The 17,279-nt window shown below is 42.3% G+C and overlaps 1 protein-coding gene across 2 annotated transcripts in view; it reads left to right on the plus strand.

Moving 5' to 3' along the window:
• The window catches only part of si:ch211-225b11.1 (uncharacterized protein LOC561694 homolog), a 63,167-nt gene that overhangs the window by 23,995 nt on the left and 21,893 nt on the right, over nt 1-17,279 (plus strand). For both annotated transcript variants that reach the window (XM_055919920.1, XM_055919918.1), the window contains exons 3-5: nt 10,452-10,662; nt 12,854-12,986; nt 16,863-16,997. In XM_055919920.1, the coding sequence (XP_055775895.1) occupies nt 10,452-10,662; nt 12,854-12,986; nt 16,863-16,997 (479 nt within the window). The remainder of the gene's footprint in view (nt 1-10,451; nt 10,663-12,853; nt 12,987-16,862; nt 16,998-17,279) is intronic.

The raw sequence follows: 17,279 nt of genomic DNA on the forward strand, positions 1-17,279 counted from the left end.
AGTTTCAAACTGTCTCTTGAAGCAACGTCAGCACAATAACTTGTTTGTTGGGAGCTTCATGAAATGGGTTTCCATGGCCGAGCAGCTGCACAAAAGCCTAAGATCACCATGTGCAATACCAAGCGTCGGCTGGAGTGGTGTAAAGCTCGTCGCCATTGTACTCTGGCGCAGTAGAAACGCGTTCTCTGGAGTGATGAATCACACTTCACCATCTGGCAGTCCGACGGAGGAATCTGGGTTTGGCGGATGCCAGGAGAACGCTACCTGCACCAATGCGTAGTGACAACTGGGAAGTTTGGTGGAGGAGAAATAATGGTCTGGGGATGTTTTTAGTTCCAGTAAAGGGAAATCTTAACGTTACAGCATACAATGACATTCTAGATAATTCTGTGCTTCCAACTTTGTGGCAACAGTTTGGGGAATGCCCTTTCCTGTTTCAGCATGACAATGAGGTCCATACAGAAATGGGTTGTTGAGATCGATGTGGAAGAACTTGACTGGCCTGCATAGAGTCCTGACCTCAACCCCATCGAACACCTTTGGGATGAATTGGAACACCGACTGTGAGCCAGGCCTAATCGCCCAACATCAGTGCCCCGACCTCACTAATGCTCTTGTGGCTGAATGGAAGCAAGTCCCCGCAGAAATGTTCCAACATCTAGTGGAAAGCCTTCCCTGAAGAGTGGAGGCTGTTATAGTACCAAAGGGGGGACCAACTCCATATTAATGCCCATGATTTTAGAATGGGTTGTTAGATGAGCAGCTGTCCACATACTTATTGTCATGTAGTGTATAATAACTCTAATCAAGATATTTACAATCATAATGAGAGGGATCATGAAAAGGTAGGAAATAGAATGAAAGACAAGAGACCTCAATATATCTGAATATTTAAAGATGTGATAGTCTGTTGTCCTTGGCTCTGGTTAGGCCGCATGGAGGTGAACAAAGGAAAGATGGCAGTGTGTCCTCATTTTCCCTGAGTTGAGGGGTTCCTTGGTGGTGGTTTCTTGCTCCTTTCCTCTGAGTTTGGATGGTTCCTCGTGGACTGCTACTTTGGGTTTTGTCCCTGCTTGTTCTACCTGATGGCTCTTCCTTTGAGTTGCAGAGGCTGTGCTCTAAATGGTCTTCTCCTTCTTTCTTTGAAGAAGGTTAGCTTAAATGAAAACTGTTTAGTGCATGGGCTCTTCGGTCCCAATTTCTATAAATGTACTTTTCCTAACTTATCAGTTTACCAGTTCTTGCCATTTAAGGCGAAGGTCCTTCCTTATGGTCAGCCTACTGAAGATGAAGGTTCTTCTCCCTCATCGAGGAAGGTCCAGCAGGATAAGAGGCTAAATGGGGGAGACAGCAGGGTCCTTTTGGTAGTCCTGTGAGGTCACATGGTATTTACCTGGGTGTGAAGGGCCACTTTTCTGACCCTTTGTCTTAGAGAGAGAGTAGAGTGCGCTTGGAGGAAGGAGCTCGGCAGTTCATAACAGTTCAACATTCTAGACAGACAATAAATGTATGTTTAGGGCTCCCGAGTGGTGCAGCGGTCTAAGGCACTGCATCTCAGGGCTAGAGGCGTCACTACAGACACCCTGGTTCGTATCCAGGCTGTATCACAACCAGCCGTGATTGGGAGTTTCATAGGGCAGCGCACAATTGGCCCAGCGTCGTCTGGATTTGACCGGTGTATGCCGTCATTGTAAATAAGAATTTGTTCTTAACTGACTTTCCTAGTTAAATAAAATGTTCATCATTGTTCAACATACAACATTAAAATGACATGTCGCTACAATGGCATGTAAATGCACGTAAAAAATGCACTGTTAATTCAATCTGGTGGAACCTGTTCTTCTTCACTACAATCAGATGCCCAACAACAAAATAGGCACATAGGTCATGTCAGGTGAAATCACCATGACTTAGCAACTTTGCAGGTGCAGTAGCAGAATCTACACAGGGAGACTTGGGTCATGAAAAGGTTAACATTAACACAAAGGGTTAACATTTGAATAATAGGTGTACAAGTAGCATTGCATTAGAAGAGCCTTTGTGTTTCTCAAATTGTAAACCCAGCCAATTGGGTTTTCCTTGCTGGCAATATCATCCCAAAATATATTGCAATGTTGCTGTAGTGAAAGATAGAGATCGGCTACTGGACTTGTGTTGGCTTATGAGGTTCCCTAGCTTTAGATTAGTAAACTGAGAATGTATTTTACCTGCTTTTACTTAGTTATTTCTTGACAAAATAATGATAACAGTAACTGTACATTTGGAGATCAACCCCTGATCCCTTACAATTCACATTATTATTGTATTGCAGTACATACAATTAAGCAATTCTTCTTCAAATATTCCAATGCTTTGGACCACTCCCACGGAATTCTTCCTCGTCTGCAGTATAGCGGCGCTGGGTTGTTATTGAACACTGTAGATTAAACTCATTTTGACAGGGAGAACGCAAACACCATTACGCCACTCTGGGTGTGTTAGGATGAGCCAATAAATTAGCGTGAAGGGAAAGAGCAAACTCGGGGATGGATGACAAAAGAAGAGGCTTATGGTGTACCACGTGTAGTAGTTCCAACTGATCCGGGAGATCAGTGGGGTTAGATTGGGCTCCATCATTGTGTTGACATAGGTGTTTTCCAGCCCACCCCTCCATATTGTCAGCAGCATTCCATAATTCTTTCTCTGCTAGCAATGCCAAAATATTTTGTTTTCTTTTGTGAGGCACCAAACATGACCTGATCTTAATCAAGATGGCGCCGTATTGGATGTCCGCCTTTTTGCAAGCTCCGACCCAACTTTTACTTTATTTTCACTAAATGTATCCACCATCATTTCTTGCAATAACTTTGAACATCAAATCGGCAATTACATACGTCAATTCCGGCTTCGACTTCGACTCATCTGCCCTGGGCTCTTTCTGTAATTCCAACACAATGTTCGGGCTACCCAAGAAGAAATGCTGGCATTACAGAGGCAAGAGACATCCTGGAGAGATTAAGGCGAAGGGAAAACCGGCCACCTCTTCCCTGCATTTTTTTATTGGCCTAAAATGGATGACCTCAGATCGCGGATTAGCTACCAATGGGACTCTAGAAACTGCAATATTCTCTGCTTTTCTGAAACGTGGCTCTCGGACAAGATGCTATCCAACTCAATGGATTCTCCATTAACCGTGCGGACAGGACAGTGGAGTTCACCTGTCATGGAATACCAGATGTTCAAATGCCAACCCTTCTACCTCCCAGGGGATTTTCAGCTGTTATCGTGACTGTTGTATACATTCCACTTCAGGACAAGAAAATAACAAGCTGGCACTTAACAAACTGTATGAGACTATAAACAAGCAGGAAAACGTACCTCCATAGGCTGCTTTTCTGGTTGCCTGCGATATTAATTCTGCGTCATTAAGACACGTGATGCCCAACATCCATCAACACGTCTCCTTCACCACTAGGAGCGATAAAGGCTTAGACCACTGTTATTCTACCCACAAGGAAGCATACAAGGCCCTCCCTCATCCGCAATTTGTAAAATCAGATCATGTATGTTTCCTGTTTACAAGCAGAATCTCAAACAGGAAGTACCCGTGACTCGTTCCATTGAGAAATTGTCACCCAGAATCAGAGGTTATGCTACAGTTCTGATTTGTTAGTGCTGATTGGAATATGTTTTGAGACTCCACAGATAACATCAACAAGCTAACCACCTCCGTCACCAGCTTCATTAGGAAATGCATCGACCACGTTGCTTCCCCAATCGAAAGCCCTGGATTAACACTGAGGATGACACTAAACTGGGGCGGCAGGTAGCCTAGTGGTTAGAGCGTTGGACTTGTAACCAAAAGGTTGCAAGATCGGAGATCCGAGCTGACAAGGTAAAAATCTGTTGTTCTGCCTTTGAACAAGGTAGTTAACCCACTGTTCCTAGGCCTTCATTGAAAATAAGAATTTGTTCTTAACTGACTTGCCTATGTCACACATCAACTCCATCTCAGACACCCTAGATCCTCTCCGATGTTCATACCGCCCCAACAGCTCCATAGATGATGTAATCTCAACTGCACTTCACATGGCCCTCACCCACCTAGATAAAATGAATACTGTACCTATGTGAGAATGCTGTTCATTGACTACAGCTCAGCGTTCCAACACCATTGTCCCCTCCAAGCTCGTCACCAAGTTTAGGACCCTGGGACTGAACACCTCCCTCTGCAACATGGATCCTGGACTTCCTGATGGTCCTACCTCAGGTAGTGAGGGTAGGCAACATCACCTTCGCCCCACACTGACCCTCTACACGGGGGCCCCACAGAGGTGTTTGCTTAGTCCCTTATTGTACTCCCTGTTCACCCATGACTGCGAGGCCATGCACGACTCCAACACCATCATCAAGTTTGCTGACGACACGACGATGGTACTGTAGGCCTGATCACCAGCGACGATGAGACAGCCTACAGGGAGGAGGTCAATGACCTGGCAGTGCTGTGCCGGAACAACAACCTTTCCCTCAACGTTTGTAAGACCATGGAGCTGATCATGGTCTACAGGAAACGCTGGGGTGAGCACGTCCCCATCCATATTGATGGGGCTGGAGTGGAGCAGGTCGAGTTCCTCTGTGTCCAAATCACTTTTGTGTGGCGAAGGTGATGTTGCCTACCCTCACTACCTGAGGTTGGTGTGTGTGGACTTAATGGTCCACACACACCCGCACAGTCATGAAGATTGCGTGACAGCGCCTCTTCCCCCTCAGGAGGTTGAAGAAGTTTGACATGGGCCCTAAAATCGTCAAAAAGTTCTACAGCTATACTATTGAGAGCATCTTGGCTGGCTACATCGTTGCTTGGTATGGCAATAGTAGCGCCCTCGATTGCATGGCACTACAGAGGGTGGTGCAGACAACGCACTACATCCAGGACCTCTATATCAGTAGATGTGAAAGGAAGGCCCGGGAAATCGTTGAATACACCAGCCACCCAAGCCATAGACTGTTCTCTCTGCTTCCTATCCCCAATCCATAAGACTGCTAAAAAAACTAGCCAAATGTCTACATGGACTATCAGAGTTGACCCTTGTGTTTTTTAATTGATTTATGTTTTTGCACTGTCTACGCACACTCACAGGGCCCTACTCACGCACACTGACACTTCAACACACACACTCACTTCATAATTTGCTCACACACAAACAAACACACACACATAATATGCACATACATTTATACTGACTCTACTCCAGAGGTTCCCAAACTTTTTGGGCCCACGACCCCATGTTGATATTTGACAATTCTCGGAATCCCAACAATGTGAAAAAAATTATGTAATTAACAGCCAATGTTTACTTTTTTATTTGGTGCTATGGCAGTCTTAAAAACTCACCATCACATACTTTTAATGTAAGTAGTTGACCGTCATTTGCAAATTAGTCTGACATAATGTATCATATCTCACCACCACTAATGAGATGGGTGTGCTTGATGCATGTCACGTCGAAGCTTCTCAAAGTCAAGGGGCTTGGTCGACAGTGCGCGCCTCATCTCTGCTGTCACATCCAACCTGGATCGATATTTGGTTTTAATGCAGACGAGAGCTCTGAATCCAGCTTCACACAGATATGAGCTGACAAAGGCTACCATGAGTTTTATGGTGCTTTCAAGAAACGGGGAAAAATACGAGGTCAAATCATGACGTCAGTGATCTTCAGGTCGGAAAGTCTGAGCTTTAAAAAGAGGCCCGAGTTGGAATTCCAAGTTGGATGACCTTTCAAAACGTTTTTTCCCACTCAGAGCTTGCATTTTTTTTAGTTCGGCAGGGTATTATTCCATTTGAGCAAGGAACCAAAACTCCTTTTTAGTGACCTGTGAATGCATTCGGTCACATGACAGCTCGATCAGCTGTTCGATTTGCCAATGTGCTCCTCTAAGCGATGGAGGTGAGCAGTCATCACTCGTTTGGGACAGTTACGGATTCTGTTAGAAATATGCTCAGCCGAGGGAATAGCATGATTCGCTTTTGAAAGACTCTCTCCAATAAGAATTATTTCCTCTGAATCCACTGATTCAGTCATTCATCTGTAGAATGTCTTTGTATTTCCCCTGCAAACTTCCGTTCAGTTTGTTCAGTTTTCCAAATATGTCTGTTACATTTTCATGGACTACACAGCAAATGTATTCATTACACACAGTCAACCAAGTATTTCATTTTTTTTTATTTATGTAAAAACCATTGTGAATGACAACAGTTCCCCTCTCAATGTGAAAAATCTTTCCAACACTCCCCTCAATAACCACCAAGCCTCAGTATTAAATAGAACATTGTCATGCTCTAGATCCCCGTCTGTGCCACCATTCCATCCCATGAAATCTGTTTTTTCGTCAATACAGCCACACCACACTGAACATCCTCTGTGCCCTTTCATTCTCGTGAGACGGAACAGGATGTCTTCAGGAATAGCATCCCCGACATGTATAGCGAACAAAAGCATTTTAGCCCTCAAAGCTAACATCCATTTGGAGAGCATAAGCTGGGCGAGTTTGAGTCATTTCAGACCGTTTCCTCTGTATTGCTAGCGATAGCAATTCTTCATTTAACAGTGATGTCTGACAAAGGTATTGATGTGAGTTCTGTGCCTCTGCCTCCCCACACTTTGTTTTCACCATATCAATTGCGGCCGGTAATATCAAAGTCTCTGCAATAATGTGTGGTTTCATAGCGTAGCGGACCTAGTCATTCACCGTGAGAATGATTCAAGTGCAATGGTCAAGTTTTGCCCTTTCCCACATTACAATGATTTTGAGATACAAAGACGATATTATAAAATATTTTTTTTCTTCTTCAGGATTTTGGAAAATTCTCCCTAGACTCCATTTTCATATCAGGTGACCCCCGACCCCGTAGTTTTGGAACCGCTGCTCTACACACACGCACACCCACTCACATACAATTATCATATACGCTGTTGTTACTCTGTTTATCAGCCTGATGCCTAGTCGCCTTACCCCTTGACATATCTACCTCTATCACTCCAGTATCCTTGCATATTTTTCTTATTTTTCTTTGTGCTATTTTGTTCTACCTTTGCTATTTTTAGTATTACATTGTTATTGATTACTGCACTATTGTGGTTAGAGCATTTCACTGTACTTGTCCACGTGACAAACACTTGTAACCTCACAGATTTGTTTGTAAAGATTTAGTTCTTCTCTGAGTACATTTATGTATATTCTGTAATGCAGAGTCCCAGTGGAAAGATTTATGAACAGTAGACAGTCATTAAGACACTACTGCTAAACTGTTGTCTCCACATATTTTAGGCGATAAGGACTTTTCTAATCCAAACTATTCAGAGAAGAGAAACTGGGCTTAACTGTGTCAGCCAGCCAATTCACAATTATCAAAAAGTTTAATTAGTCAGAAACAGTGTGATGTCTTGTGAAAATTTGCACAATGTTTGGTTATTCAGTGTTCAACTGAGAGACACTTGACCCAGCACAGCAGGGGACCCAGGTCAAGTCCGTGTAGTGAACCTGAACTGCTTTAATCATTAGGTCTAATTATAAGATCTAATCATGTCACAGGGATGTAGTTATGATACTTGAGTCATTGTGTAAACCAACAGAAACAAGAACTGCAACAAAAAGCTAAGACATAAACCCAATAGAAACTATACTATATATACAAAAGTATGTGGATACCGCTTCAAATGAGTGGATTCGGCTATGCAGCCATGCCTGTTGCTGACGGGTGTATAAAATCGAGCACACAGCCATGCAATCTCCATAGACAAACATTGGCAGTTGAATGGCCTTACTGAAGAGCTCAGTGACTTTCAACGTGGCACTGTCATAGGATGCCACCTTTCCAACAAGTCAGTTAGTCACATTTCTGCCCTGCTAGAGTTGCCCCAGTCGACTGTAACTGCTGTTATTGTCAAATGGAATTGTCTGGAAGCAGCAACGGCTCAGCCGCTAAGTGGTGGGCCACAAATGCTCACAGAACAGGACTGCAGAGTGCTGAAGCGCGTAACGTGTAAAACCGTCTGTCCTCTGTTGCAACACTCACTACCGAGTTCCTAACTGCCTCTGGAAGCAACTTCAGCACAATAACTGTTCGTTGGGCGCTTCATGAAATTGGTTTCCATGGCCGAGCAGCCGCACACAATGTACTGTGTGTATGTACAGTTGAAGTCGGAAGTTTGCATACACCTTTGCCAAGTACATTTAAACTCAGTTTTTCACAATTCCCGACATTTAATCCTTGTAAAAATTCCCTGTCTTAGGTCAGTTAGGATCACCACTTTATTTTAAGTGAATAATAGTAGAGAGAATGATTTATATCAGCTTTTATTTATTTCTTCACATTCCCAGTGGGTCAGAAGTTTATATACACTCAATTAGTATTTGGTAGCATTGCCTTTAATTGTTTAACTTCGGTCAAATGTTTTGGGTAGCCTTCCACAAGCTTCCCACAATAAGTTGGGTGAATTTTGGCCCATTCCTCCTGACAGAGCTGGTGTAACTGAGTCAGGTTTGTAGGCCTCCTTGCTCGCACACACCTTTTCAGTTCTGCCCACACATTTTCTATGGGATTGAGGTCAGGACTTTGTGATGGCCACTCCAATACCTTGCTTTTGTTGTCCTTAAGCCATTTTGCCACAACTTTGGAAGTATGCTTTGGGTCATTGTCCATTTGGAAGACCCATTTGCAACCAAGCTTTAACTTCCTGACTGATCTCTTGAGATGTTGCTTCAATATATCCACATAATTTTCCTGCCTCTTGATGCCATCTATTTTGTGAAGTGCACCAGTCCCTCCTGCAGCAAAGCACCCCCACAACATGATGCTGCCACCCCTGTGCTTCACGGTTGGAATGGTGTTCTTTGACTTGCAAGCCTCCCCCTTTTTCCTCCAAACATAACGATGGCCATTATGGCCAAACAGTTATATTTTCATTTCATCAGAGCAGAGGACATTTCTCCAAAAAGTACGATCTTTGTTCCCATGTGCAGTTGCAAACCGTAGTCTGGCTTTTTTTATGGAGGTTTTGGAGCAGTGGCTTATTCCTTGCTGAGCGGCCTTTCAGGTTATGTTAAAATTGGACTCGTTTTACTGTGGATATAGATACTTTTGTACCTGTTTCCTCCAGCATCTTCACAAGGTCCTTTGCTGTTGTTCTGGGATTGATTTGCACTTTTCGCACCAAAGTATGTTCATCTCTAGGAGACAGAACGCGTCTTTTTCCTGAGCGGTATGATGGCTGCGTGGTCCCGTGGTGTTTATACTTGCGTACTATTGTTTAAATATATATATTGTATTTTAAATATGTATATATATATACGTTGTGCTGTTGTTGAAGGACTGTGTCGCAAAAGAAATCCCAACTCAATATATCCACAGATGCCAGAAGGCCTGGAACAGGATGTCGATATATGACTCTTCTTTAGTTCCCACAAAATAGTGGAATTATTCTAAGTTAGGAACTGCTGGCCTACAGTATTTATTTGTGATCCGGTTATGGCCAATGTTGCGTTCCCTTCCCACCTCTGGTTTTTATGGTTTGCATGGTTTTGAATGGGTCCTGTTACTGAACCTTTTTGAAAGAAATATTAGAGAAAGCTGGACTGGGCTCTCAAATTCATTCCATGTAGGGCCTAGTGTCTGCTGTTTTTTTCTTCTTCCCCTTTCAATTAAGACATAGACCTCCAGGTGAGTGGAGTTCTTTACTAATTAGTGACCTCAATCAATCAAGTACAAGGGAGGAGCAAATACCCACAGACACTCGGCCCGCCGTGGAATGAGTTTGGAACGTGCTCTAAGGACTTATTTTTCTTGAGCTTGTGCTTTCCTGGAAAGTGTTTGTCGGATTGCACACTCAGCGGGTCGGTAACAACCGGATGCATCTAGTTTTCAGGGGAAATGGAAAGAGAGCATGTGACGCGACATCTGCTTTCGACGCGACTTCCGCTTTTGAGCGACATTCCATCTGAACCCCTCCTCGACATTTAATGGATTGGCTGAACAGTGCAGAAGAGAACCATCCCCCGACCAGAAAGATCGAAACGCTGCTCAGGCATTTATTTTACGCCTGCTATGCTAGTTTAGTTGGATTGTAGCAACATGCATGTCTAAAACCCTACCATAGCAGCTATTCATCTTTCTTGGAACCTCACATTCTTGCTGGATGAATTTATCCAAGTACCCCACTAACTGGAAGTGTACTTATTTTGTACAGTATCTTTAAAAAAAAACTTTGTCCACAGCTAATTGTAAATGGGAGCACTACCATTGTTGTTTACCCAGGCCTACCTTTACAGATCCACATACAGTTCAGTACACTGCCGAAGGAGGTCCATACACAAGAGACACCAGAGGAGAAAGTAGCTACTGCTGCTTGGCCATCACCACTGTAGGAAAGGTATCTTACTTTGTCCTCTGTGCCCTCCCTGTTGCTCTACAGGTGTGGGCATTGCCACAGTTGTGATCTCCTTTGTGCTCTGCACCTACTACAACGTTCTTATGAGCTGGGCGCTCTACTACTTCTTCAACTCATTCCGAGCCATCCTCCCCTGGCAGACCTGCAACAACACCTGGAATGCCGTGGGTAACTGCTCCAGCGGTTTCCCTGGAAATGCCACCCACCTGCAATCAGCCAGTCAGCAGTACTTTGAGTAAGCACTGACCAGCTGGGCACAAACTGGTTGACTTGACGTTGTTTCATTGTAATTTGTCAACATATTGTGCCATGGAGTCTGTTTTAAAATACATTGGATTTGCAAAAAGTAATCAACGTTAACTGTTGTTTTGGGTAAAACTTCAACCACAGGATTATGTCCTAGCAGCAGTTACCCATTTTCAACATTGACAAACCTATTGTATTAAATATGTTGAATTTGTCCCTTTGAAACAACGTCAGATCTTCAAATGTTATATCCACTATCAAAAACATGAACATTAGGCTGGGCAGCACCTGCGGAAGAGTTGATCTACAGCTATTCATTTGGTCTCCCATCCAGGGTTTTAACCAAGCCAAGCCCAGCCATGCTTATATTTTATATCTGCCACTGACTACTACCAATGTGCTATTGTGAGAATGATTATTGAGTGGCCTCTTAGCAACAGTGAATATATTTAGTTATTATCAGTCATTCCAGAAGGGTAGGTTTAACAGAGCAAATGAAATGGAACCATAGTTTATAAGTCATATCACCAATGATACCATTTAGGCCTATATAGCATTTGCAAAATCAGCAGCAGCTATTGTTAAACTAAAAAGAAACAAATATAGGCCTATGGTTTCAAGCTTTTCTTGACTTCAAATGTAATCTTCAAGTGAATCATTAATATGATGGATTCACATCTCTATCTCAACCAACAACCTAAGTTAAAGAATAGGACTAAATCAAATCAAACTTTATTTAAAGTGCATTTAAAGTTTGATTAGATTTATTCCTATTCTTAAACTTCAATTTTTTTTGTTGTGATTGAGATGGAGATGTGAATCCAACAAATAAATTATTAATTTGTAGGCAAACTGGATACTGAATTGTGTTTGGTTGTCAACACAACTAAATATCAACCTTAGAAGGAGATGTATCTTCTGCTTGGATAGTTCCATCTGTGCCACTGACTTGGTCTCTCTTTTTTTTTTGCTGTCTATAAATGAATAATTGATATGTTGGATTCATGTCTCAATCTCAACCCCAAAAATCTAAGTTAAAGAATAGGACTAAATATAACTTTAAATGCACTTTAAATAAAGTTTGATGTAATTTAGTTCTATTCTTTAACTTTGATCATTGGTTGAGATGAAGATGTGAATCCAACATATAAATTATTAATTTATAGTCAAACTGGAATTTGATATCACTTTTGCAATACAGTTAATTGCCTATTATCTTTACGTCTCCAACTAAAGCAAAATTAAAAGTTAAAGAATAAGATTAAACCAGTGGCTGAGATCAAACTTTTCAAGCATTAGATGTTCTTTAAATGTTAACATTTGGATTCATTGTCAACCACACAATTCATTGTCAACCAACACAATTCAATAATATTTTTGTAATGCAGTAAATAGTGTAAAGTTAGGGCTATCTTACAAACTAATGTAACAGTATTTATTCAACCGGAGTAACACATCCATGGCCACATTTTGAGGTTAGCCTAATGTAACTATAAATGTATTTTTATGTGATCATAGAAAGCGTGCATGTTCAAGATAGCATGCAAAGATAGCAGATTCTTGAACAGCATTGATCACTTGCACTATGTACTTTGTCATGTGGTTGTGATATTAGATGAAGCACAGTGATAATCCATTAAGTAATTGTGTTAATACAAAATATCAGAAATTTTATTCCCATTTGATCTTTGTTGTGCATTTTAATGGTTGAAAGCGCAGCAATAACACATTTAGATGATCACTAAACCAAAAATCCGACATTGTTTTTCCATTGGAATTTGGTTGTACTTTTAGATGGTTGAAAGCAGTAATAACACATTGGGAATTCAACAAACTTCTGGCTGTCTTTTTGAGTTGGTTAATAAAGGTTGAAATCTCATTGGGAATCTTCATTTAATATTTTTTTTATTGACGTAGTGGTAGGGCCTGAAAGTCGCAGACATGGGTAGGGGTCAGGACTCTTGTGGTTATTGTTATAGCTTGTTTTTATCGCAGAGGGTTTGTACTCTCTTTGGGTAATCATATGGTGAGAAAAGTAATGAAAACCCCAAGTTGGATGTGAATTGGAGCAGGACAGATTACTGTAAAGTCAGGGATTTTGTGTTATTGAATGAAAACAGTATGATAAGCTATGAAGGTTTCTTTAGCTTTGTTTCCCATCCTGACCCTTCCTTCCTCAGTCACAGGCTTCTGGAGATAACCAACGGTATTGAGGATGCAGGAGGACTACGCTGGGAGCTGTTTGGCATCCTCATCCTGGCCTGGGTCATTGTCTACTTGTGCATCTTTAAAGGCGTCAAATCCACTGGCAAGGTCAGAGTGCATTCTCTTCCCTCACAACAGAAGCTGCTTATTGTTAGTCCTCCTCAGAGCAGTACACTATTTGAAAAAAGTTGCTATCTAGAACCTGAAAGGGTTATTTGTTTGTTCCCATAGGATAACCCTTGTTGGTTCCATGTAGAACCCGTTTGGTTCCATGTAGAACCCTTTTGGGTTCCATATAGAACCCTTTCCACAGAGGGTTTTACATGGAATCCAAAATGGTTCTACCCGGAACCAAGAAGGGTTCTCCTATGGGGACAGCCGAATAACCTTTTTGTAACTAAGAGTGTAGATTATTTAGTGGTTGTAATTTGTGGTATAGTTTAACTGAAGTGTATAGCTGCTGTTTCATTTGAAATGGTTGCACTCACCAGTGATACTCTTAGTCCTTAAATGTATACGTTTAGAACTTTTGTATACTCTCAGGCTGTCTCGTTAGTGGGGAATCATTATACATGTTAAAGGGTTTTCCATTGCCTTGTGTGGCCTACATTGTTGGTAGTAGTGGGAGGAGCACTGATGGTGTTTAAATATCATGTTTCTCCTCCTGGAGTTCAGAGGAGACAGAATCTGTTCCACCTCTGTTGTTTCATACATTTTTCTTTTACGTTTTGATCAAAAATATGAATGTGTTAACTCCAAACTGTCTATTCGATCAACTAACATATAAACTACATGACCAAAAGTATGTGGAACTTCTTATTCCAAAATCATGGGCATTACTATGGAGTTGGTCCCCCCTTTGCTACTATAACTGCCTACACTCTTCTGGGAAGGCTTTCCATGAGACATTGTAACATTGCTGCGGGGACTTGCGGCATTCCAGAGTCGGCATTCCAATTCATCCCAACGGTGTTCGATGGGGTTTAGGTCAGGGCTCTGTGCAGGCCAGTCAAGTTCTTCCACACCGCTCTCGACAAGCCATTTCTGGACCTTGCTTGTCATTGCTGAAACAGGAAAGGGCCTTCCCCAAACTGTTGCCACAAAGTTGGAAGCACAGAATCGACTAGAATGTCATTGAATGCTGTAGCATTAAGATTTCCCTTCACTGGAACTAAGGGGCCTAGCATGAACCATGAAAAACAGTCCCAGACCACTATTCCTCCTCCACCAAACTTTGCAGTTGGGTCTATGCATTGGGGCATGTAGCGTTCACCTGGCGTCCGCCAAACCCAGATTCGTCAGTCGGACTGCTAGATGGTGAAGCGTGGTTCATCACTCCAGAGAACGCGTATCCACTGCTCCAGAGTCCAATGGAAGCGAGCTTTACACCACTCCAGCCGACGCTTGACATTGCACACGGTGATCTTAGGCTGTGTGCGGCTGCTCGGCCATGGAAACCCATTTCGTGAAGCTCCCGACTAACAGTTTTTGTGCTGACGTTGCTTCCAGAGGCAGTTTGCAACTGGGTAGTGAGGGTGGCAACCGAGGACAGACGAATTTTGCGCACCTAAGCACTCGCCGGTCCCGTTCTGTGAGCTTGTGTGGCCTACCACTTTGTGGCTAAGTCGTTGTTGCTCCTAGACGTTTCCACTTCACAATAACAGCACTTAAAGTTGACCGGGTCAGCTCTAGCAGGGCAGAAATTTGAGGAACTGAATTGTTGGAAAGGTAACACCGTCATAGGATGCCACGTTGAAAGTCACTGAGCTCTTCAGTAAGGCCATTCTACTGCCAATGTTTGTCTAAAATGTTCCGCAACTGGTGTGCCCGAAATAGCCGAATCCACAAATTTGAAGGGGTGTCCACATACTTATGTGTATATATAGTGTAGCTCTGACAGACATTCATATTCCACAAGGCATGCAACTAAAGGTCTCTTCATAGTCCCTAAAGCCAAAATGAATTCAAGGCAAAGCATTTCACTCCTTGCCATCTCAAATCTGAGTAAGCAAGCTGCAAAAGTAGCTTTAAAGAACAAATAAAACAGCACAGCACAACACCTCTGACTTAAATAGCTGTAGCATCTCCCTCCCGAGCACAGCTGGTGTTTGGGTTAAAGATAAGATATGCCCTTGGCATCAGGATATCAGGGCCTACTCAGAGAAAGCAATTGTAAGCAAAGCCTCAGAGTAAGGGCACCCTGCTCCATATTATCAGATTACTGATGTTAGTCAGTAGAGCAAAGTTATATTGAAGTGTATTCTTATTTTGTGTGTGACTGGTGGGTGGTGCTGGGTGTGAGTGTGGTGCGGGGGTTGAATATGGAAATGCAAAACCGGAGGAAACTCCATAAGATAACCAGAGGAAACTCCATATCGAGGAGACTTTATTCATTTTATGAATAAATCCAAAGGCTAAGCACTATACCTTAGCTACCTCTTTACGGGCAGTAGACTGAAAACCATTACACTTTACCACAATTATCCCTTTATGGGTGGTAGACTGTAGCACAGCAAATGTTTAGTTCATTTCTATGCACAAGACAGGGCGAAGGACGTAAGTGAACCCCATCTGATGATATGATGACTCTGTTCAATTTATTGAACAGAGTGGAGTTATGGATCTCTAAAAAGTGAAGTTATGTAGCTAAAGAGAAGGATTCAATTGAAAGTTAAGCTGCAGAAAACTCCAACGCGGTTGCTGAGGTGAAGGATTAAATTGAAGCCTTAGGGGGGAGGAAACTCCATCTGTTGCTCATTTGTGAACTGAATGGCACGGTTGCTAGGGTGAAAACTGTGGTTAAAGCCTTAGCTGGAGGAATTAGTATATTTGACATTGTTGTTTTATTACTCCTGTATGAGAAGACCTAAATAATCGTCAGTGTCACGCCCTGACCTTAGAGCCTTTTTATTTCTCTATTTGGTTAGGTCGTGGTGTGATTTGGGTGGGCATTCTAGTTTTTCTATTTCATTGTTGGCCGATTATTGGGGATCATACTTAGGCAGCCTTTTTCCCCACCTTTAGTTTGTGGGATCTTGTTTGTGTGTAGTTGCTTTCTGCACTGCATGTAGCTTCACGTTCGGTTGTAAGTTTATTATTTTTTCGTGTTCCTCAAAATAAATGATGTACGCTTACCACGCTGCACCTTGGTCTGATTCTTCCGTCAACGAACGTGACAGTCAGTGACATTCATAGCCGCGGGAAGTAGGGGTGCTGAGGGTGCTGCAGCACCCCCTGATAAATCAGAATTTATATATTTAGTATTTATTCTTTCCACAAATTGAGTGCACTGGGGCTTTATTATTCCTGTATGATAAGGCAATAATAGTCGTAAGTAGCACAGGGAGAAGAAATTATCTATTACCCGTATATTAATGTATGTATTGTCATTTTATGTAGTTCTGTCCTTCAGCTGTTGTCACGCCCTGACCTTAGTTATCTATGTTTTCTTTATTATTTTGGTTAGGTCAGGGTGTAACTAGGTTGGGTATGCTAGTTTTGTCTTGTCTAGGGTTTTTGTATATCTAGGGGTTTTGTAGGTCTAGGTATATATATATCTATGGTGGCCTGATATGATGCCCAATCAGAGGCAGGAGTTTATCGTTGTCTCTGATTGGGGACCATATTTAGGTTGCCATTTTCCCTTGGGTATTTGTGGGTTCTTGTCTATGTGTAGTTGCCTGTTCAGCACTCATTTGTATAGCTTCACGGTTCGTTTTGTTATATTGTTAGTTTTGTTCAGTGTTCATTCTTATTAATAAAGAAGAATGTACGCATACCACTCTGGTCCTTGGTCTCCACCTTTTGACGGCCGTGACAGCTGTAATTGTCTTAATGTTATGTGTTTTGTGTGGAGCCCAGGAAGAGTAGCTGCAGCTTGGTTGTAGCTAATGTGGATCCTAATAAAATAAGAAATAAATACAATAAATTTAATCTAATATTATGCTTACTGAATATTTTTTCTTCTCACTCTCTGTGCTTTAGGTTGTTTATTTCACAGCCACGTTCCCATACTTCATTCTGTTGGCCTTGCTCATCAACAATGTCCAGCTTCCCGGGGCCAAGAATGGGATGCTCTACTTCCTGAAGCCAAAGTGGAGCAAGCTGCTTGAAGTTCAGGTCTGACATATTGTAGATCAATGAGGATTAAGGGGTGGTTTCCTGGACACACATTAAGCCTACTACACTCTTAGAAAAAATGATTATTTGGCTGTCCACATAGGAGCACCCTTTTATGTTCCAGGTAGAACGCTTTTGGGTTCCATGGCAAACCCTCTGTGGAAAGTGTTCTACATGGAATTCAAAAGAGTTCTACCTGGAAACAATAAGGGTTCTTCAAAGGGTTCTCCTATGGGGACAGCCAAAGAACCCTTTTAGGTTCTAGATATCACCTTTTTTTCT

Source organism: Salvelinus fontinalis, chromosome 4 (genome assembly GCF_029448725.1).
Source record: "Salvelinus fontinalis isolate EN_2023a chromosome 4, ASM2944872v1, whole genome shotgun sequence".
Lineage (NCBI taxonomy): Eukaryota > Metazoa > Chordata > Actinopteri > Salmoniformes > Salmonidae > Salvelinus > Salvelinus fontinalis.